Source organism: Centropristis striata, chromosome 5, assembly GCF_030273125.1.
Source record: "Centropristis striata isolate RG_2023a ecotype Rhode Island chromosome 5, C.striata_1.0, whole genome shotgun sequence".
NCBI classification, from domain to species: domain Eukaryota; kingdom Metazoa; phylum Chordata; class Actinopteri; order Perciformes; family Serranidae; genus Centropristis; species Centropristis striata.
In genome coordinates, this window is record NC_081521.1 from 24,931,958 (window position 1) to 24,956,424 (window position 24,467).

At 37.3% G+C, this 24,467-nt stretch overlaps 1 protein-coding gene across 1 annotated transcript in view; it reads left to right on the top strand.

Moving 5' to 3' along the window:
- The window catches only part of prdm16 (PR domain containing 16), a 135,007-nt gene extending 130,843 nt beyond the window's left edge, over window positions 1-4,164 (top strand). The window contains exon 16 of the mRNA XM_059333675.1: window positions 767-4,164. Coding sequence (XP_059189658.1) covers window positions 767-901 — 135 coding nt within the window. The 3' untranslated portion in view covers window positions 902-4,164. The remainder of the gene's footprint in view (window positions 1-766) is intronic.
- The last annotated feature ends 20,303 nt before the right edge of the window (window positions 4,165-24,467 follow it).

Here is a 24,467-nt window from a genome sequence, read left to right on the forward strand (position 1 = left end):
ATTTCCAGGATTTTAGGGTAAAAGTCATAGTGTAGTATGCCAAACAAATGTCATAAAACATAAAAAAAGTAATTTAAAAAGTCATATTATAGTCATATTATGTCATGAAAAATGTCACAGTATAATATGTCCTAAGAAAAAAGTCATTAAAAATGTCAGAGTACAGTATGTTCTAAAAAAAAATAATTAAAATAGTATGCCATAAAAATAAAATAATTCAAAAAGCATCATAGCATGGTATGTCATACAAATGTCATTAAAACGATTATAATATGCCATAAAAAATGTAATAAAAGTGTCATAGTATGTCATTTAAAAAAAGTCATATATAAAATGCTAAAGTGTGTCATAAAAATGTTATAGTATGTCATTAAAAAAAATCATTAAAAAATGTCATAGTAAAGTATGGCCCCCAAAAAAGTCATGCAGAAAAAGTCACAGCATAGTATGGCAGAAAAATGTCATAGTATAAGATAAGACAAAATAAAGATAAAGATAAGATATTCCTTTATTAGTCCCACAACGGGGAATTTTTAGTCTAACAGCTGCAAAAAGTTTACAGCCAAAATAGAAAGAAGTATCAATGAAAAAACAATAAATAGAAGCAAGCAATATTAACAAGAAATATAAAAGTGTTAACAATTTAGCCCAGAATAAATATTAAAAAGTGTGCCTTTTATGTGTTATTGGATGAAGAGAAATGTTACTAAAGATGTGTTTAAAAGCAGTTTCCTCCAATTAAAAGTCATCTGTCTTCTCCCTACAGGCTTATGCAATGATGCTGTCTCTCTCGGAGAACAACCCTTTGCACGCGCCCTCCCAGAACTCTCTGGACGCTTGGCTGAGCATGGGAGGTGGACCGTCTGAGACGAGCAGCTTTCACCCGCTCAACCACATCTAGACGACAGAGAGAGTTAGAGGGGAAGTGGGAGGAAGAGTAGGAGGGACATTAGTTTCGCAAATGGATAGAAACAAGAGAGTGATTGGACATGAGTTGTGAGAAAGGTGGAGGCCGGAGAAGAATTTAATGTCACATACATTCAAGATAGAAAGAATATGTTTGTGTGGATGTGTGTGTTCATTGTGTGTGTGTGTGTGTGTGTGTGTGTGTGTGTGTGTGTGTGTGTGAGAATGAGGAGGGAGAGATTGTCATTAGGTGAGGCGACTCTGTCAAAAAGAAAGCACTGCTAAGCTCCTGTTGATGTGAAGGACATGATGAATGCTTCTCAACAGCATTAAAACTCTGCATTACTCTGATCCTCCCCAAGTCCACAAGGCTCACTCCAGCACCACGGAGACCCTGCATAAGGCTCTCATAAAGACACTTAATGACTAGTACGTCTCTAAAGTCTGTGTACACCTCCGACTACAAGCACTGCAGCATCAGCACTGCATTAGCACTGCATATCCACAAGGTGGTGCTGTTTCACCAGGAACATAGTGGGCGCGTGCACTATTGTCTCCAGGTTTCCCCCACCAGTCATGGATCTGACTGATCTTGTTTCAGTTTTAACTGCAGAATCAACAATAGCACCACACTAAATGTTACTTGAGGAAATGACGGTTCCTGATGATTTTTGAATGATTACATGGAAAATGATGTTCAATGTTCAATTGTGCACAGCAACTGGTGATTTTGATGAGCTATCTGGGACACTAGCCATTGTAATTGGTTACCCAATTTGATCATGACGAAAATTAATTTTAAATCATACTCAAAAAATGAGGAAAGTCTTTCTCCGCTTGTTTATTTCATCGTCATTTGTTAATTTTATTTGCTTTCTCTCCTCTTAGATACCACAGTATTGTTTTGTTGTAGGCACCACAGTGCTAAATTGTTAATATAATTATTTTAGAGAAGGACCAAAATTGTATGATATTGTCATATGATGTACAAAATAACCTAGGTGTTCATAGCAAGAGTGGTATGTGCCAAATAACCCATAGAAAATGTTTTGTTCTCTGACAATCATTTCATTTCCAAGGGGCTTGCATTTGCTGTCATAGTTGTTTTTTTTCTTATACGCTCTTATATATTTGATTTCAGAAGTGTGTATGTATTTATTTTTGGTTGTTTCATCATGACTGGAGGAGTGACAATGAAGACATGTCATTTTATCCCTCTTTTCTTGATACTGAAGGAATGAACGTCTATCAGAACACAAAGGAGATTCTGAATCTCTGGTTTTGATGCGTTAGTGTGCCAAAATGGAAAGAACCCATGAAATTAATTGTTTTTATTTATAGTGAAAGATAGCTGTAGTTAGTTTTAGATCCTATTTGGCATTGTAACGTCCTGCAGTGTTTAGTTTTTTTCCCAGTTCAGCCATTTTACCCAGTATGCTGAATGTGACTTGTTCAGATTGGTTCAAGTATTATTGGGGAGGGGCAGACTTGGACAACTTTCACTATATGAATGTCAGAAAAGGGCATTATGTTGTCATATTATTGAATCTGACTAGTTTCTACCACATCCATTTCCTCTCTGTTTTTCATTTCATACATGGAGTGTTAACAATGAATATTCCTTTTGAAATGAGCTGGTCCAAATGTCTAAAAACACACAGTCACTTCTGCATGAACATCTCATTGTCGCTCCATTGCAGCGACAAAATAGCTGGTCATGCAAGCATGAAGGCAAGGACTCATCAAACAACAAAAAAAAAGAGAGTAAACTTAACCACAGATGGTGGTAAAAATGGATTTTGTAATTATGCTGATTGGTCCAATAATGTCTAGTTAATCCTGGACACAGAAAACAGAAACACTTGATCATTTAACTTTATTTTCCCCGTTCTTCTTCTGAGATGATACTAAAAACTCATTCCATGAGGTCTAAAAGGTAGCTGTGCCGTGGAGGGCATGAGTCATTTACTGTAGATAACTGTAGATAGCTGCAGGAGCGGGGGGGTGAGCACTGTTGATCATTGTTGCCTTGGTCCTCCCAGCGTACTGGGACTCTCAGAACTAGGCCTGATGCTGTATTATTCTTTCAAACTAGTACTTAAACCAAGTGGGTCCAAGCCATAAATTGATCAGGCTTAGGTCTCTAGATCGTAGAACACAAACCTTTTCACTCTAGTTTCACTTTCAGTAGATGAGCAACTCGAGCTCGACATTGAGAGAAAAAGAAAAATCTGAAACAGAAGCACTGTAATTTTTACTCACGACAGCAGGTGGTAGTGTGATGCTAGGACTGCTGCATCATCTCATTTTTCTAAAGACAGAAGTCTTTTTTATAATTCTACTGAATGAGATTTCATTCATGGTAAACACATTGTTTTCCCAAGTCGTGGTTATGAAATGTAAAGACTTGGGTTGCTACGTTTTTAGGTTGACTATATGTAGTAATTCATGTCATGGACTACTGTAATAAGTACGCGCTGTGTAAAGCAAAGGAATTGAAGGCATTGAAGTATTCCATTTTGCCAACTTTAGAAAGTATTCTGGCAGATGGTCGCTGAAATATGTTTCAGCATAATAGAACATGGTTGCTGTTTTCCCCCCACTGTTACAGGAGAAAGTAAAAAATATACATATTGTTTCTTTTTAACTGTATAGTATTTTAAAGAATGAAAACAATGGTGCATTTGTCTGAAGAAAAAAAAATCATTGAAAAATATGGGTTTAAATGGATGGTGCTTGTTTTGTTTGAATCTGAGTTGTATATCGCCTCTGTTATGTTTATTGAAAACAAACAAACAAAAAAAAAAGATATTGTGCATGACGTGTTTAGCAGTCATAATGATGTCCATTTGTGAAATGTGTATCAAATCAAAAAATGAGAAAAAAAGAAAAGAAAAAATAAATCCGTAGATGCACTTATTGTACATGTGGTTAGTCTGGTAGGTTTGACTTCAAGTTCTTGACTGCCTTACAGAAGTTTGGGCAGGCGGCTCTGAAAGACATTAGAAAAGACTTGTGGGAGAAGACATAATGAAAAACAATAAAGGATTGTAGAATAATATTGAACAATTCTGAAAATTGCAGTTCTTTTGATGCTTGTGATTATTGAAGATGTACTTTAGAGAAATTTCATTGAAAAGATATGACTCTGATGTTAATTCTGTAGAATAGCAATGTATACCAAAATGTAATCTTTCCAATGCTATGAAGAATTTATACATGAAATTGATATGCAATAAAACCTGTGTGCTTTTTAAATTATATGTCCACTGTTATTTGTGAGTCCTACAATATGTCAACAAAAATTGGTAAAATTAGTATTAAAGTATTGTATGCCATGGAAAATGTCCTTAAAACGTTTGTTGTATGCCGTGAAAATATCTTATCTGATGTCATCAAATATCTAAAAATGGCATTTTAGTATGCCATTAAAATGGTATTTGGGGAGAAAAATACATATTTTAGTATGTCGAAGATGTGGGGGAAAAAAAAAACGCAAATTATAGTATGCTGAAATATGTTAAACTTTAGTATGATTTTTTTTATTTTAATTTTGGACATCTCATAATATGGTGTTTTTCAATCATTTCTGGCCATGTTATGCTCTAATATGTATCACCAGATCATAATTGAACAATTTGAAGCATTTTTAGGTATTTTAGAATTTGACGTTTCTTGACAAAAATCAACATACTTTTGACTTTTTTATATACAGAGAATAATTTGGCCATTTCAAGCATTTTTAGCCATTTTAAAATTTGTCAATTTTTTACAAAAATCAACTATTTTTGATGGGGGCGTTTTTTTAAATCCCAAAATACAGTGTTTTTCTGTCATTTCTGGCCATATTATGCTCTAATATGTATCAACAGATTATAAAAAACCATTTTAGAATTTGACCTTTTTTGATAAAAAGGGACATAATATAGAATTACTTTTTTGTGAGGGGGTCATTTTTGGATATCCCATAATGTGGATTTTTCCCCGCTATTTTTGGACAAACTATGCTACCACATGTATCAACAAAGTATAATTGGGCCATTTCAAGCATTTTTAGGCATTTTAAAATTTGACCTTTTCTTGACAAAAATCAACATACTATAGTATATCTTTTTTTTGAGGGCGTCATCTTTGGACATCCCATAATACAGTGTTTTTTCGCTATTTTTGGAGAAACTATACCACCACATGTATCAACAGAGTATAATTGGGTTTCAGGCATTTTTAAAATTTTACCTTTTTTTAATTTTTTTTTAATAAAAATCGACCTGACTTTTTTTAGTTTTTGGACATCCCATACTTAAGTGTTTTTCTGTAATTTCTGGCCATATTATGCTCTAACATGTATCAAAAGACCATAATTGACCCAATTGAAGCATTTTAAATGACATTGTAGAATTGTAGAATTTTAGGCATTTTAAAATTTTACCTTTATTGACAAAAATAAACATTCTATAGAATTACTTATTTTTTAGGGTGTCATTTTTGGACATCCCATAAAATAGTTTTTTTTTTCTCGCTATTTTTGGAGAAACTATATGACCACATGTATCAACAGAGTATAATTGGGCTATTTCAAGCATTTTTTACATTTGACCTTTAAAGACATACTATAGTATGACTTTTATTTGACTTGTTTTTTTATCATTTCTGTCCATATTATGCTCTGATGTGTATCATCCGACCATAATTAAACCATTTCTAAGCATTTTTAGGCATTTTGAAATTTGTCAATTTTTGACAAAAAATCAACATAATATAGTATGCCTTTTTTTAGGTGGGGTCATTTTAGGACATCCCATAATATGGTGTTTTTCTGTCATTTCTGGCCATATTATGCTCTAATATTGTTACACCCCAGTCAAGGGGTGCCTAGGATGTAATATGAAAGGCCCAAATCCCAAGTAGCCACCAAAAAGACTTGTTTTAAAGGAACACTCCACCGTTTTTTCATATTAAAACATGTTATTCGGTCAAGTAAGACAAGTTGATACAGACCTCTTGCGTCTCAATGTGTGCACTCAATCGCCCTGGCGCGCGGCGCCACTTGGCCATTGTTCATTCATTAGGATCCAACCAGATGGACAGTTAGAAGCGACCAAACTCCTCCATGTTTTCCCTATTTAAATACAGCTACACGAGTAGTTAAACGACCAAGTATGGCGACACAAAATAAAACGTGGCGCTTTTCTAAGCGGATAAAAAGGATAACTATAATGTATGGCGGAATAGCACTTGGGAGCACTTCGACTCGGCGCAGTAATATCATCACTCCTGAAAAATCTTCTCCCCCTCCCTCTCCCTCTCCCTCTCACTTCCGTCAACAGAACCAACGTGAGCTGCACCAGGAGTAGTAGTTCGAGCAGAGCTGACGAAGTATCAGGTTGTAGGAAGATATTTGTGAACAATCATGGTTATAACGTGCATCGTAAAGGGTTGCGATAACAAGCAGAAGGTATATAGTGCCGTTGTCGTACCAAAAAGTGATTGCCTGCCAGAATCTGATTTCTGGCCGCGGGAGCGCGCACGGCAGCCCGTTGAGCGGTCAGATCTTTACATTATGAAGTTCATGAATGAGATCAAGTCATATTTAGGCAGAAATAACCTTTGAGTAACTGTATCTGGCCTTCGATCAATTTTTGGCAGGTGAAAATGCCTATTTTGTGTTGTAATGGTGCTTTAAAGGGATTCCAAGCTGTCCTGTGAGCTCTAGTGTTTACATTATGAAGCTCATGAATGAGATCAAGTCATATTTAGGCAGAAATAACCTCTCAGTAACTATACTATGCCTTCAATCAGTTTTTGCGAGGTGAAAACTGAAATAGACGTGTCTATCACGTAGTTGCCATGTCTGATTTCGCTACAAACTATACACTTCTTTTGGCCACAGTTGTAATAATTACGCAACAACAAACGTTAAACTTTCGAAGCCACATGCCTTTGCTATAATTACATTATAATACAGTTGTGTGTATCTGCATATTAAGACCGTTTAATCCAGAGAAAAGCAGACGTGTTTACGCTACCGCTCAACGGGCTGACGTGTGCACTCCCGCGGCCAGAAATCAGATTCTGGCAGGCTGTCACTTTTTGGCACGACACCGTCATGTTTCACAGAATTCCAACTCACCACAAACGGCGGAAAGCTTGGTTAGCTGCTTTGGACATGGATCCAACAACATCGGTGGATATTCTGAAGAACTGGCATGTTTGCTCCGAGCATTTCACACAGGAGGACTATACATCCACAGGATTACGCCTAAAGGATGCGGCCACACCGACAATACTCAAATCACGAACACAACAAAGTGGATCACCCAACACTGTAAGTATCCTTTTGTATGGTATTTGGTTGTCCTGGAAGTGGCCATAACATAACGTTAGCTTATCCAACTTGAGTGTTCAGCCCGGGGAGAGGGGGAGAAGATTTTTCAGGAGTGATGATATTACTGCGCCAAGTCGAAGTGCTCCCAAGTGCTATTCCGCCATACATTATAGTTATCCTTTTTATCCGCTTAGAAAAGCGCCACGTTTTATTTTGTGTCGCCATACTTGGTCGTTTAACTACTCGTGTAGCTGTATTTAAATAGGGAAAACGTGGAGGAGTTTGGTCGCTTCTAACTGTCCACCTGTTTGGATCCGAATGAATGAACTGGGCTAAGCTAAGTGCTAGCCAAGTGGCGCCGCGCGCCAGGGCGATTGAGTGCACGCATTGAGACGCAAGAGGTCTGTATCAACTCGTCTTACTTGACCGAATAACATGAATGATTTAATATGAAAAAACGGTGGAGTGTTCCTTTAAGGTACGGAAAAAAATATTTATTATCAATAATACATTTTAACAAATACATATTTTTAGGCTTTGGGGTGGACAAACAAATAATCTGTCTAGAAAATGACAACTTTAACTAACCAAAACAAAATGACTGGGTCCTACTTCCCTACCTAACTAAACAGGAGAAAAACATGGAGTAACAAAACCGGGGAGTCCACCCTTATTAATTACAATAAACTAAACTAAATCGATCGGAACCAAGTTTTACAATGTTGAGGTATAGCCGGTTGGGAGAGGAGGAGGAAGTGCCTGCTGCCGTGTCGTCTCTGACAGCCACCATCTTGGCTATTAATTTGGTTCCCGGCTGCAACCAATCCCGGCCAGAGAGAGGAGCCTTCCCACCAATCCTCCTATGGCACACCCCTATCTGCATATGAATATGACTCCAAAAACACAGGGCACTCACACACACACAGCATTCTACAAACAATGACCTCAGTCGTAACAATATGTTACAACAGACAATAATTGTACCATGTTAAGCGTTTTAAAACTTGACCTAAAACAAATATGTTTTTCTGTCATTTCTGGCCATATTGTGCTCTAATATGTATCAACAGTTCATAAGACCATTTTAAGCATTTTGGGGCATTTTAAAATTTTATGACTTCTTTTGGAAAAAAAATTGACATAATGTACTGTACTACATCTCTCCCTGTTGGAATTGTTGGTAGAATGCAGGCTTAAGGCACTTCCTGGTTTGCCTCACTACTCAGATCCAGAGATTGCCGATTGTTTGGAACAGCACGTTGATTATGGTGATGGTATAGCATGTCCAAAAATATAAAAATACATTTTTATATAATGTCCAAAATGTATAAAACACCATAGTATAGTATGAACATAAAGTAAAAGGAAAAAAACGGTCAAACTGTAGTTTGTCCAAAAATGTCTATTAACACTTTAGGATAATCCACCAATCATGGTAATAGTATGTGCAAAAATATATTTTTAAAAAATCCCGCATATTACATGTTCAAAATGTGGTAAAAGAAAATAAATGAACACCAGAAATGGTCAAACAGGAATTTGTCCAAAAATGCAATAAAACACTATAGAATAATTCATTGATCATGGTAATAGAACAGAATGAGCAAAAATATGTTTTTAAAACATAACGACAAATAATAATATGTCCAAAATGTGGGGGAAAAAAACGTCATAGTAAAAAAGTAAAAAAGTCAAACTGTAATTTGTCCATAAATAAAAATGCTTTAGAATAGCACACTGACAAAATGTGAAAATAACGCTATGTCGAAACATGCAAAAAAAATAGACAAACTTTAGTTTGTCCAAAAATGTCTAATAACACTTTAGAACAATCCGTTGATCATGGTAAAAGTATAGTATGCTCAGAATGTGATTAAAAACAAAAAACGCCATAGTGTAGTATGTCAGTAAGTAAAAAATGTAATTTGTGAGAGAATGTAAAAAGCCCCTTTATCATTGTTATGGTGTAGTATGTCCAAAAATATTTAATAAAACACCATTTTATAGGATGTTCCAAATAGTCCTTAGTCGTAAAATGTATGCGATATGTCCAAGAATGCAAGACAAAAAAAACCCATTAAAGAATAGCACATTGATCATGGTAATAGTATAGTATTTCCAAAGACATAACAAAAACAACATATTATAGTATGTCCAAAAAATGCTGTTTTAAAAAAAGAGTTAAGTTGGAAAATACTAGAGAATAATCCATTGCTCAAGGTGAAAAAATAGTATGGTCGTTATAGACTGAAGCCTGGACCGAAATGCACGACTCAGGATGCCTTCTGTTACCAGTGCAAACACAATCTTTTATTGCTGTTAGCAGAGGTAATGCGCAGGGGCAATGGGTGGAGTGTCCTCCCACGTTCCAACGGTGGCAGGTGAGGTGCCAAATGCTCAGGAACAGGGGAAACAAAGCCTTTTGTTTGGTGTCCACCATGTGGTCATGTGATCAGTAAAACACAAAATGATTAGCACACAAGCTAATAAACACCAAGAGATATGAAACACACTAAAGAGGCCAAGGTGCGCGGCTCTTCCACGCTGGGTGACGAAACAATCTGGCCAATGTGTGAAGAGAAGACCGGGTGATTTATACTGTGAGGGTTGATTGTTGGAATAGGTTCACCTGGTCCTGTCGGTGAAACAAAGCCACACCTGTGCACTCACACAGACAGAACAGACAGGGGAGGAGACACAGGGGGATCAGACAAATAGGGAAAGACAACAACAAACAAAAGAGGAAGGAGGAGCTGCCAGGCACAGAACCTGACAATAGTATGTTGAAAAACGTCCTAAAAAGCTCACAGTGTAGTATGTGGATAATTACGGTATGTAGAAGTATTGTTTGTCCAAAACTAGAAAAAAACAGCATGTTGCAGTATGTTTAAAAAAAGGTCATAATGTAATCTGTCCAAAAAGCACCATAGTACATATAACCATATATTATGTTCACAACTATAAAAACAAACAAACACCATTTTATAGTTCAATCAAGAAAGACTAAAAAGTGAAGTAAATGTTTATTATAACATATTATGTCATTTTACACATAACATGAGAGGCTAATCAGAGAAAATTAGATTATTATAACAGATGAGATGTGATGATTGAAACAAATGATGTGTGGTAATTTACACCAGGTGATATGATATTATATCGTCTTGATAGAAAGTCTTTGTTGCTTAGGCTTTTTAGGGAGATTTGTAAATGAGGGGCATCTGCCCCGTCAAACAGGATCCTGCAGGTTGGTAGACTGATTAGGCTGATGGAATGATAAGCTAGTGAATCTGTGAAGACGCTGCAGTAATAAGGAGGTAGAGGGGCGCGTGTAAAAGCAGCATTAACTGCTGAGGTAGAGAGAGAATTATTTTGTATAATAATAGATATTAATATTAATATTAATATTAATTATTATTATTATTATCATTATTATTATTATTATTATTATTAATAGTAGTAGTAGTAGTAGTATTGTTGTTACATTTTTGAACCATAAGACCCACACAATGGGAACTCAGGGTTGAGGCATATGTAATTCCCAACAAAAGGAATTTAATACATGAATGTAAATTAACAGACATAAAGAAATATTACAGGGATTTTGTTTTTTTAAAGGTTAAGGTCAAAATACACTGTGTACCACAGAGCCATTTTAAATAGCATTTAATTGCTAAAGCCAAACATACAGTGGCAAGAATAAGTATTTGAACCCTATGGAGCTCTACACCTCGATTAAATCTTGTTTATTTGATTGGACTGCAGGTTTGCTAACTCCTGACTCCAATTAGCTCTTGTTCGATAGTTGTGACTCAGATGCAGATCGGATTAAATTTTATAACAAATAAAGGAAGAAAACTAGTTCATTTCAAAAGGTTTATATAGCTACTTTTTCTTGCCTCTGTAAAAACAATTTATATTTGGGTAGTGGGTCTTATTACTCAAATGTATGTTTTCAATTAAAGAAATTCATATTTTTGTATTATCACTGTCAATGTAACTTCATATGAATTAAAAAGACATTAAATTTTTATCAAAAGTATTAATAAACTAGCTGCAGTGTGCACTGCTGTCATATAGCTGAAGAAAAAGAAGTCCTGCTTCCCTTTCACATGGTGAAAAGCAGATGGCCACTGAAGGTGCTGTGATGATTTTCATTGTCATACACTTTTGTGTTAATCCACAGACGCAAATACACAACATCTCCTACTTCAAGTAGCAGTGTGACACCATTAGAAGATTTCCCAAAACCGGACGGCTGATGCTCATATGCAATGACAATATGCTCTCCATTCTTGACCAACACAGCACTTGAAGCATGTGAAGCATCTCCATGTGCAGCTATGTAGAACTCAAAGTGGTAGGCTCCTCTCACTGGGGCAATGAAAAAACCTGTGGGACAGTTTTTGTCAGTGAATGATATCAGATAATCATCTAAAGCAGGTTAAAGTCAATATAGCTCAATCGAAATTCAATATTAGTATTTAAATTTGAGAATTCCAGTACCTGTGTTTGGGTTGTAGGCATTTCCAATGTTTGTGACGACGTGTCTGAAGACCAGAAGAGTGTGTGCGTTAATTGGTCCAAGAGTTTCCGTGCCTGAAGCCAACAGAGAGGCTGAGAAAGCCACCTGTTTGACTGAGAGAGAGAGAGAGCAATGTCATTATTCTAAACATGGTGTGGATACAACAATGGGAACAAGACTTTCTTTATTTTTTTGCTACCAATCTTTTTTTTAAGAGTTGTAATATTAAATGGATGATTCAGAGCTGAGCCTGACCTTCTCCATCTCTCATTAGAGCCTCCACCTGGTTTTCTGTCACATTTGACCTGGCCTTCACAGTGATCAGCTCTGCTGCTTGTGCTGGAAAAATAAAAACATAATCACATATTCAAGTGTGATGAAAACAATGCTACATGTGTTTCACCATCAATGTTCCCATTGTCCTAAGGCCAAATTTGACCACAATCACTCTTTACAATACCTTGAAGTTGTTGCCTTTGCATCTCCAGCTGAGTCTTCTGTGTCTCTAGTTCTTTCAACTTAGCTGCTTGTGCTGAAATAGACAAGTATATGTCTGTTAGATTTTATTTAACTGCACAGTTTGTTTCTTTTGGAAATTATCTCCTGTCATTGGTGCTGAGGAACATTATCACTATTTGCAAGTAACGCGCTAAATACTTCAGTGTGACAACATTTTAGCGATATCTCCTGTAACAAAACATTGTTGTTTTTTTAAATAATAAAAGTGTTGAAATATTAAATGGCTGATTCATTGCTGAGCCTCACCTTCTCCATCTCTCTTTAGAGCCTCCACCTGGTTTTCTGTGACATTTGACCTGGCCTTCACAGTGATCAGCTCTGCTGCTTGTGCTGGAAAAATTAGAAAATCATCTATATGTGTGTGTAATTAAAACGATGTTACATGTGTTTCACCATCATTGTCTTTATCTTTCCCGTTGTCCTCGGGCCAAATTTGAGCGCAAATATGTTCTGCTTACAATACCTTGAAGTTGTTGCCTTTGTCTCTCCAGCTGAGTTTTCAGTGACTCCAGCTGAGTTTTCTGTGACTCCAGTTCTTTCAGCTTAGCTGCTTGTGCTGAAATAGACAAGTAAATGTCTGTTAGATTTTATTTAACTACAAAGTTAGTTTCTTTGGAAATTATCTTTGACTCCTGTCATTGGAGCTGAGGAACATTATTATTTGTAAATATATCGTGCCAAATACTTCAGTGTTACAAAATTTTACAGAAACCTCCCTTTACAAAGCATTGGTCCCTATTGCTATCACTTCCTCTCTACCTTACATACTACTGTACCTTCATTCTCTCTCTGTAAGTGCCTCATCTCCACCCTCTGCTCAGCCAACGAGGCACTCATCTCTCTCAGCACAGCATGGATGTCTTGTGTGCAGCTCTGTCGCTGGTCAGAGCCGTTCGTTGGTTCACTTCTCTGGAGTTCACTTTGTGTTTGTGGAATAATTTCGTTGTCAGACTGTGTCTGAAGCTGAGCCGTGGAGAGAGCGCAGATCAGCAGCAGCAGAGGAAAACACATCGTCATCTCCATTCTCACAGTGGCAGTCTATCCAGTTCTCCTTTGCTGTTTCTGTCTTAATCCCAGCTTTATATAGTGTCTGCTGCTGATCAATCATTAGCAGAAATATTAACCAGAAACACGTGCAGGAGATTATTTTGATAATTATTAGTTGAAACACGTCACATGGAAACAACACTGAAACACATAGTACACAAATGCCTTTATGTTGGAAAATAGCTCCAAATCCTCCAATAATCAGTTGAGAATAATTCAAAAAGTGTATTTTAATATGTATTCTCAATGGTGTGAGTTTTGGGGAAATCTCACTGTAAGTTTAGGAGTTGCAGTTACACGTTAATAACTACAATGTGGATTATTAAAATCATTGTTTAAAGTCACCTCTTGGCTGATAACACTGACAGGCTGTGAGACAAACAGTATGAGATAGATGTGATTGTCATCCTCAATGATATTTAAAATTGTAAATATTGAACAACTTGATATAAAAACCAAGTCATTGAAGAAAAATTTAACAAAAACATCATCACCTCTACCTGTTCAAACATTAATGAGACAGTCACATATAGTGACCTCTCTGAGGTTGTTAATTGGCTGAGATAAGCAAACACTTACCAGAAACACAAGTTAGAGGAGAGATAAGGAACACTTTGTCTTTTTGCTTCCTCAATAAATCCAGCATGGTAATAAAGTCAGACTTTTGAAGAACAACAACACAAAGTTACAAAAACATTCACTGGCAGGCAGCAGCCATGTGCACTTTACGTGATTGTGACCACAGCCACACTTCATCCAAACTGACATGAACATATTTGTACCAAACCAAACACAAGTGCTCAGTCATAAAGTCATAATATGACAAAGTGTAGAGCTTCTCCACTGAAAACAGATCAGTGACTTTGTTCTCTGAGCTTGTAGTCTCATCAACACCTGTGACAGCAGCAATTTAAAATGGGAATAAAGAGACAGAAATAAATATTAAAGGAACATTATAGTTAAAAAATCAGAGATGAAAATACAAATACTGTACTGTATGTACTGAACAACATGGTCACTATTATCTCACTAATGAGCACAACTTTATCCCATTATATTTATTTACTGAGTGGAGAAGAACTATGATTTATGTATAATTAGTTGATTTAATTATTGCTAAACCAGAAAATACTTTTGTTCAGTGTAATAGTTTGTTATTGTCAAATAGATATGACAATATCTTTTTGTTTTTAGACTGATTTCAACATGTGATGAAGAAAAGTCAACAGGTAGTACTGCAGTGATATTTCAATGATTTTATTGAAATTAGCTGAACATAAAAAAATCAGTACATTACACAAGTACAAACATGTTATAAATCTTTGTCGTTATGCTTTCCTACACAGAATAAATACTAAATTTATTTAGCTGCTACTGATACATACGGAGCCCCTAAAGGGACATGGTGAAAATAAAAAAAAACTTTGGTATCTCGTGAGCACGAGAAACATTTCTCGTGCTCACGAGATACTTTCTCGTGAGCACGAGATATTTTCTCGTGAGCACGAGATACTTTTCTCGTGAGCATGAGATAGTTTCTCGTGAGCACGAGATACTTTTCTCGTGAGCACGAGATAGTTTCTCGTGAGCACGAGATGCATATTGCATGCGCGCATGGTGTCTGTAAGAACACCCTCTGCTTTTCAGCTTGTTTCTGTATGAAAATGACATTACAGGAGTTAGTTCGGCTATATTTTGACCTGGGGCTTCAATATAAGGACATTGCTGCTTTACTTGAAAAAAAACGACAGTTGTTTTCCGGAGATAACGATATAATTAATTTGAGATCTTGAGAAAACAAAACAATAGTGTAGTCCTGACACATAGCCAGTAATGTAATGTATTTGTAACCCGGCCCGTGTGGGATGAGCCTCTCCACACCCTGGGACTCTTCGTTGTGTTTGCGTTATATTGCGGCTCGGACCGCGTCATGCTTTATTTCTCACAACGGCTGGCAGCTCAACCTTAAACAGTACCAGTAAACACTGGAGTGAGACAACAGAAAGATTAAAGGCTTGTGTTGTGTCCTTACTGATTTCCACAGTAACTGGTTGCCGTAGATCTGCGCAGTTTCTGTTACGCATGAGCTGTCCGTGGTACTGAAACAGCAATCGCCGTTAATGTGATCATTTTCTGTCTGATGCAGGTCTATGTTATGCTGTACGTTAACACTTTATCGAGCCTGCTGATTGGGTTCATCTGTAGTCGGCACTTTGTGCAATAAAATGTTTTGCTGTCATTTCCTTTGTAATGCATAATGTTGCAAAGTAAAATAGTCACTATTTTTCCAGTTTGTCTATATTTGTCATTTTTATAGTTCTACATTTTTACGAGTCCTTTTTCTGGGAAAAGATGGTCCATCCACTTTTGTACTGGCCCACCCGAAATATTATTTCTGCCTTCGCCACCGGGTGTCTCCATGGATATCAGATGATGACTGAGAGATGCAGATCAGCAGGATTGCGGGTCACTAGAAACTTTGTGTATGTAGTGCAATCCGTTTTGGACCCAGAGGGAATACTACCAATGGCGAAGGCAGAAATAATATTTCACACAAGCTCTCCCAACAGAGCTCTATAAAGGCTGTACACAATACAACAGGAAAGACAAAACATGCGTATCGGCTCTATCGCACGGCACAATAAATCATTTTATTGCACAAAGTGCCGACTACAGATGAACCCAATCAGCAGGCTCGATAAAGTGTTAACGTACAGCATAACATAGACCTGCATTAGACAGAAAATTATCATATTAACCGCGATTGCTGTTTCATGACGCGGCCCGAGCCGCAATATAACGACCACCCGTGTCCGACTGGTCCCTCCTCCGCCCTTCATCATCATAAACAACACAACGCAGAGTCCCAGGGTGTGGAGAGGCTCATCCCACACGGGCCGGGTTACAAATACATTACATTACTGGCTATGCGTCAGGACTACACTATTGTTTTGTTTTCTCAAGATCTCGAATTAATTATATCGTTATCTCCGGAAAACAACTGCCGTTTTTTTTCAAGTAAAGCAGCAATGTCCTTATAATGAAGCCCCAGGTCAAAATATAGCCGAACTAACTCCTGTAATGTCATTTTCATACAGAAACAAGCTGAAATGCAGAGGGTGTTCTTACAGACACCATGCGCGCATGCAATATGCATCTCGTGCTCACGAGAAAAGTATCTCGTGCTCACCAGAAACTATCTCGTGCTCACGAGATAAGTATCTCGTGCTCACGAGAAAAGTATCTCGTGCTCACGAGAAAGTATCTCGTGCTCACGAGATAGTATCTCGTGAGCACGAGGAATGTTTCTCGTGCTCACGAGATACCAATGTTTTTTTTTATTTTCACCATGTCCCTTTAGGGGCTCCGTAGATACATTCCTCTTGTATGTCTAGATTTTTATACTGACTAATAAAACCAGTACAGTAACTGTGTCGTGCATTTGATGGTAAGGGGATTTTCCCTCTCACATTAACAGCAAAAGACCATTTAAGTTTCTACAGAACAAAGTAAAAAACTGTCAGACAGTAAAGTGACGTGGTTTAGTTGGATGCTGCCAATGAGTGAGTGAGTCGTTTCTGGTGATTTTGTTTAGTGTTTCTTAACAATGTCAGATAACAAAAGTAATTTTTTAACATTTAAACCATTTTGTCATGAGTTTTATGCACTTAATATAAAAAAATATATATATCACAAGTATTCCCACACTTTATTTCATTATGTATTTTGATGTGAATTCGGACAGAGACACAGATGAAAAATTTACAAATCTTTCATTATTAAAACATTTTGCTGTTGTGCAGCATTGTCAATCAGCTTTAGTATGAAGAAAAACATTATAATCAATAGTACTGACACTCTGCTGCAGTGTGCACGGCTGTCATATAGCTGAAGAAAAAGAAGTCATGCTTCCCTTTCACATGGTGAAAAGCAGATGGCCACTGAAGGTGCTGTGATGATTTTGATTGCCATACACTTTTGTGTTTGAATACAGGAGCAAATACACAACATCTCCAACCTCAAGTAGCAGTGTGGCACCATTAGCAGAGCTACCATAACCAGACGGCTGATGCTCCCATGTAGCGAAAATGTGCTCTCCTTTTTTGACCAACACAGCACCTGAAGCATGTGAAGCATCTCCATGTGCTCCTATATAGAACTCAAAGTGGTAGGCTCCTCTCACTGGGGCAATGAAAAAACCTGTGGGACAGTTTTTGTCAGTGAATGATATCAGATAATCATATATAGCAGGTTAAAGTCAATATATATCAATAAAAATTCAATATAATATTTAAATTTGAGAATTCCAGTACCTGTGTTTGGGTTGTAGGCATTTCCAATGTTTGTGACGACGTGTCTGAAGACCAGATTGGTGTTTGCGTTAAATGGTCCCACATTTCCTGAGCCTGAAGCCAACAGAGAGGCTGAGAAAGCCACCTGTTTGACTGAGAGAGAGAAAGAGAGAGAGAGAGAGAGAGAGAGAGAGAGAGAGAGAGAGCAATGTCATAATTCACATATTAGTGTGAATACAACAATGCTGACTAAATGTTCTTCATTTTTCTTTCATCGATCATGTTTGCTGTTTTCTGTTTTTATAATAAAAGTGTTGACATGTTAAATGACTGATTAAGAGCTGAGCCTCACCTTCTCCATCTCTCTTTAGAGCCTCCACCTGGTTTTCTGTGACATTTGACCTGGCCTTCAAAGTGATCAGCTCTGCTGCTTGTGCTGAAAAAGTTAAAAAAAAATTATCACATATCTGTATGTGATAAACACGATGCTGCATGTGTTTTACCATCAACGTTTTTATTGTTCCCATTGTCATCGGGCTAATTTGAACCGTTTTCAAATGTTATAATATCAAAAATAAAGCTTTCTGTTGCCTAAATAGCTAACAAAAAACAAACATGGACGGTTCCTTACCATGCTCTACACAAAAAAGTGAATCAATAAAAAAAGTTGATCAATAATTTTATAGAATTTTCCAAGTTTTATTCAAGTTTAAAACAATTGTGGTCTTTTCCACAGGACAAAGTAACAGGTGTGTGACATGATTTTATCACAGCTTTTCCAGACACAAACACACACCTCAGTGGTATAAGGGAGCTTGTGATTTCAGCTAATTTACTCAAAAATAAGAGGCCTGAACAGCATATGATAAAAAATGTCTTGTTTATTTTTTCTCATGATACATTATTATAAGTCACTTTAAGCATTCATGTTCTGCTTACAATACCTTGAAGTTGTTGCCTTTGTCTCTCCAGCTGCGACTCCAGTTCTTTCAGCTTAGCTGCTTGTGCTGAAACAGATAAGTAAATGTCAGTTAGATTTGATTTGATTTACAGTTAGTTTCTTTGGAAATTATCTTTGACTCCTGTCATTGGAGCTGAGGAACATTATCATTATCTGCGAGTAACGTGCCAAATAATTCAGTGTTACAACATTATACAGAAACATCTTGTAACAAAGCATTTGTCCCTATTGCCATCACTTCCTCTCTACCTTACATACTACTGTACCTTCATTCTCTCTCTGTAAGTGCCTCATCTCCACCCTCTGCTCAGCCAACGAGGCGCTCATCTCTCTCAGCACAGCATGGATGTCTTGTGTGCAGCTCTGTCGCTGGCCAGAGCCGTTCGTTGGTTCACTTCTCTGGAGTTCACTTTGTGTTTGTGGAATAATTTCGTTGTCAGACTGTGTCTGAAGCTGAGCCGTGGAGAGAGAGCAGATCAGCAGCAGCAGAGGAAAACACATCGTCATCTCCATTCTCACAGTGGCAGTCTATCCAGTTCTCCTTTGCTGTTTCTGTCTTAATACCAGCTTTATATAGTGTCTGCTGCTGATCAATCATTAGCAGAAATATTAACCAGAAACACGTGCAGGAGATTATTTTGATAATTATTAGTTGAAACACGTCACATGGAAACAACACTGAAAACACAGTACATAAACATAAATCATCTATCAGTGCTTTTATGTTGAATCATAGCTCCAAATCCTCCAATAATCAGTTGAGAATAATTCAAAAAGTGTATTTTAATATATATTTTCCAATGGTGTAAGTTTTGGGGAAATCTCACTGTAAGTTTAGGAGTTGCAGTTACATGTTAATCACTACAATGTGGATTATTAAAATCATTGTTTAAAATCACCTTGTGGCTGATAACACTGACAGGCTCTGAGACAAACAGTAAGAGATAGATGTGATTGTCATTCTTGCTGAAATTTAAAATTGTAAATATTGAACAACTTGATATAAAAAACAAGTCATTGAAGAAGAAGCAAACAAAAACATCATCACCTCTACCTGTTCAAACATTAATGAGACAGTCACATATATCTCTGAGGTTGTTCATTGGCTGAGATAAGCAAACACTTACCAGAAACACAAGTTAGAGGAGAGATAAGGAACACGTTCTCTTCTTGCTTCCTCAATAAATTCAGCACGATAATAAAGTTGGACTTCTGAAGAACAACAATACAAAGTTAAAAAAACATTTACTGGCAGGAAGCAGCCATGTGCACTTTACGTGATTGTAACCACAGTCACACTTTTCCAAACTGACATGAACACATTTGTACCAAAACAAACACAAGTGCTCAGTCATAAAGTCATAATATGACAAAGTGTAGAGCTTCTCCACTGAAAACAGATCAGTGACTGTGTTCACTGAGCTCGTAGCCTCATCAACGCCTCTGACAGCAGCAATTTGAAATGTGAATGAAGAGACAGAAAGAAATATTAAAGGAACAAATTAAAGGAACAATATTAAAGTAATTTATTGGAGGCACCAAGAAATTTCCGGCATGGTGTGTCAGGGATGCCTGGGCCTTGGCAACTACAGCACTAAGAGCTGGGCAAAAGCCAACAAACAAGGAAGAAGGGAGCTGGTGGTATAAAGGGTCCAGACGACTGCAGAAGAAGACCTAGGGCTAGCCTCCCAGGCCCGCTGGATGCAGTGGGAGGAGGTACTCGAGAGGCCGCTGTCTTGGGAGGAGCTCTGGGGCATGGACCAGGGCAATTTGAACATCCTGTTGTGTGCTGTGGCTGATGTCTTACTCACCCCAAGTAACTTGAATATTTGGGGCAAGGAGGAGGATTCATCCTGCAGTCAATGTGGCACCAGTTTTTGCACCCTAAACCACATCCTGTCTAGCTTTCCAAGGGCTCTTGCAGACAGCCGATATAGGTGGAGACATGAAAAGTCCTCACAGAGGTCGCCAAGTGGACTGAGTGGCAGAGAGTCATTGCCAACAAACAGCTGGCACCACCACCGAGATTCACAAGCAGAGCAGAAAGGCAAAAAAGTCCCAACAACCCACCATCCATTCTGCATCAAGCAACAGACTGGGAGCTGTGCGTGGACCTAAAGAGGAAGCTGGTCTTTCCTCAAGAGGTGGTGACAACCGCGCTCCAACTGGATATGATCTTTCTCTCAAGAAGTTTGAAAACCATTGTCGTAGTTGAATTAACAGTGCCACGGAAGACAGATTAGCCATATCACACTAGTTGAAAAAGGCTAGGACCTGATTGAAGAGGCTGTCCTTGCAGGATGGCACACCACCTTATTTCCAAATGAGGTTGGCTCTCGGGGTTTACCCGCGACCTCGATGCGCTAATTCCTGCAAAAGATTGGGCTGGATCCTAAACAACTGCGGAAGGCCACCTGGGAAATAGCAACAGCAGCTGAGACCAGCTCTAGGTGGTTGTGGCTGTCAAAGAGTCGTAGCTGGACCCCTTCTGCAGGTGAAGGCTAACTCAGCTTTTGCTGCCCCACTCAGGAGAGGTGTACAGGTTAAGGGGCGAAACACCTGTGACCCTGAGATACCTGCTGAGGATTCCAGAAGGGGTTTCCAGAAATGCAAATACACTCCACCAAAATTAATCTTACTTTGCCACATGCCTTAGTTGCTCCTGCAGTCTCTGCTTGTAGTAAAGCATCTTGTATGTTTATTTTATCTAGTTAAAAAAGCAGATATGAAAATTTGAGAACTGTACTGTATGAAGTTAATAACATTCACTATTATCTCACTAAAGAGCACAACTTAATCACATTATAATTACTCAGTGTGTGGAGAAGAAGTACAATTTATATTTAATTAGTTAATTACGTTTTTGCTAAACCATAATAGCAAACTATTACATACAACAAAAGTAATTTGTCAAATAGATCAACAATGTATTTTTCTTTTTTAAGTAATTTTACCATTTAATGAAGAAAAGTCCACAGGTAATACTGCAGTGATATTTTTATGATTTTATTCAAATTAGCAGAAAATACAAATTCAATACATTGCACAAATACAAACATGTTATAAATCTTTGTCATTAAGCTTTCATACACAGAATACTACATTTAATTAGCTGCTACTGATACAGTCCTCTTGTATGTCTAGATTTTTATACTGACTAATAAAACCAGTACAGTTACTGTGTCGTGCATTTGATGGTACAAAGGGGATTTTCCCTCTCACATTAACAGCACAAGAACATTTAAGTTTCTACAGAACAAAGTAAAAAACAGTCAGACAGTAAAGTGACGTGGTTTAGTTGGAAGCTGCGGTTCAACGAGTGAGAGAGTCGTTTATGGTGATTTTGTTTAGTGTTTCTTAAAAATGCCAGATAATTAAAATGTTTTTTGAACATTTAAACAATTTTATCATGAGATTTATGCACTTAATGTTAAAAATCATGTATCACAAGTATCCCCACACAGTATTTCACTATGTATTTTGATGTGAATTCAGACAGAGACACATATTAAAAATCAACAAATCTTTCCTTATTAAAACATTTTGCTGTTGTGAAGCATTGTCAATCAGCTTTCAAATGAAGAAAACCATTATTATCAATAGTACTGACACTCTGCTGCAGTGTGCACTGCTGTCATAGCTGAAGAAAAAGAAGTCCTGCTTCCCTTTCACATGGTGAAAAGCAGATGGCCACTGAAGGTGGTGAGATGATTTCCATCATCATACACTTTTGTGGTGGCCAACAGACGCAAATACACAACATCTCCGACCTCTAGAAGTAGTGTGGCACCATTAGCAGAAATGCTATGATCTGAATGCTGACGTTCATATGCAAGAAAGATATGCTCTCCATTCTGAACTAACACAGCACCTGAAGCATGTGGATGTCCAACTCCATGTATGTAGAACTCAAAGTGGTAGGCTCCTCTCACTGGGGCAATGAAAAAACCTGTGGGACAGTTTTTGTCAGTGAATGTTATCAGAGAACCATCTAAAGCAGGTTAAAGACAATAGAGCTCAATCAAAATTCAATATAATATTTGAATTTGAGATTTCCAGTACCTGTGTTTGGGTTGTAGGCATTTCCAATGTTTGTGACGACGTGTCTGAAGACCAGATTAGTGTGTGTGTTAAATGGTCCCACATTTCCGTAGCCTGAAGCCAACAGAGAGGCTGAGAAAGCCACCTGTTTGACTGATAGAGAGAAAGAGAGAAAGAGAGAGAGAGAGAGAGAGAGAGAGAGAGAAGAATTCCTCACCAAATGTAAAAAATATGAACTAATTAGAGAAACATATTTCCAAAAATTTTAATCCGTCAAAAAAGGTTTTTTAAAATGGTCAGATGAGGAAAAACTGCCGCTCCTCCTCGGGGAAGAGTCACAGAGCTCTAGATTAGCAGCAGTCTATGTTTCTGCCTGTCACACACTGAGAGACAGCGAGTCACACACAGCTGTTGGTTGCTTTATTTTTATTTATTTTTTCTTCTTTTTTTGCTGGGACAGTTAGATTGTATAAATTATATGTTGATTGTAATTCAATGATTGTAAATATTGCTTTCTTTTATTGTTATTAGTTTTTCTTTTCTTTTAAAATGAATAACAGAATCATAATAATCTATTGTAAATATTGCTTTCCTTATCTTGTTATCTTTTTTCTGATGCTTGCTTTGGCAATATATACATTGTTACGTCATGCCAATAAAGCCAATTGAATTGAGAGAGAGAGAGAGAGAGAGAGAGAGAGAGAGAGAGAGAGAGAGAGAGAGAGAGAGAGAGAGCAATGTCATAATTCACATATTAGTGTGAATACAACAATGCTAACTAATTGAACTAATCTTAATTTTTCTTTCATCGATCATGTTTGCTGTTTTTTGTTTTTATAATAAAAGTGTTGTAATATTAAATGGATGATTTAGAGCTGAGCCTCACCTTCTCCATCTCTCTTTAGAGCCTCCACCTGGTTTTCTGTGACATTTGACCTGGCCTTCAAAGTGATCAGCTCTGCTGCTTGTGCTGAAAAAGTAAAAAAAATATCACATATCTGTATGTGATAAACACGATGCTGCATGTGTTTTACCATCAATGTTTTTATTGTTCCCATTGTCATCGTTTTAATATAAAAAAAATAAAGCTTTCTGTTGCCTAAATAGCTAACAAAAAACAAACATGGATGGTTCCTTACCATGCTCTACACAAAAAAGTGAATCAACAAAAAAGTTGATCAATAATTTTATAGAATTTTTCGAGTTCTATTCAAATTTATAACAGTTGTGGTCTTTTCCACAGGACAAAGTAACAGGTGTGTGACATGATTTTATCACAACTTTTCCATCAATGGGAACCAGAGAGACACAAACACACACCTCAGTGGTACAAGGGAGCTTGTGATTTCAGCTAATTTACTCAAAAACAAGAGGCCTGAACAGCATATGATAAGAAATGTCTTGTTTATTTTTTCTCATGATACATTATTATAAGTCACTTTAAGCATTCATGTTCTGCTTACAATACCTTGAAGTTGTTGCCTTTGCCTTTCCAGCTGAATTTTCTGTGACTCCAGCTGAGTTTTCTGTGACTCCAGTTCTTTCAGTTTAGCTGCTTGTGGTGAAACAGATAAGTAAATGTCAGTTAGATTTTATTTAATTTACAGTTAGTTTCTTTGGAAATTATCTTTGACTCCTGTCATTGGAGCTGAGGAACATTATCATTATCTGCGAGTAACGTGCCAAATAATTCAGTGTTACAACATTATATAGAAACATCTTGTAACAAACCACTGGTCCCTATTGCCATCACTTCCTCTCTACCTTACATACTACTGTACCTTCATTCTCTCTCTGTAAGTGCCTCATCTCCACCCTCTGCTCAGCCAACGAGGCGCTCATCTCTCTCAG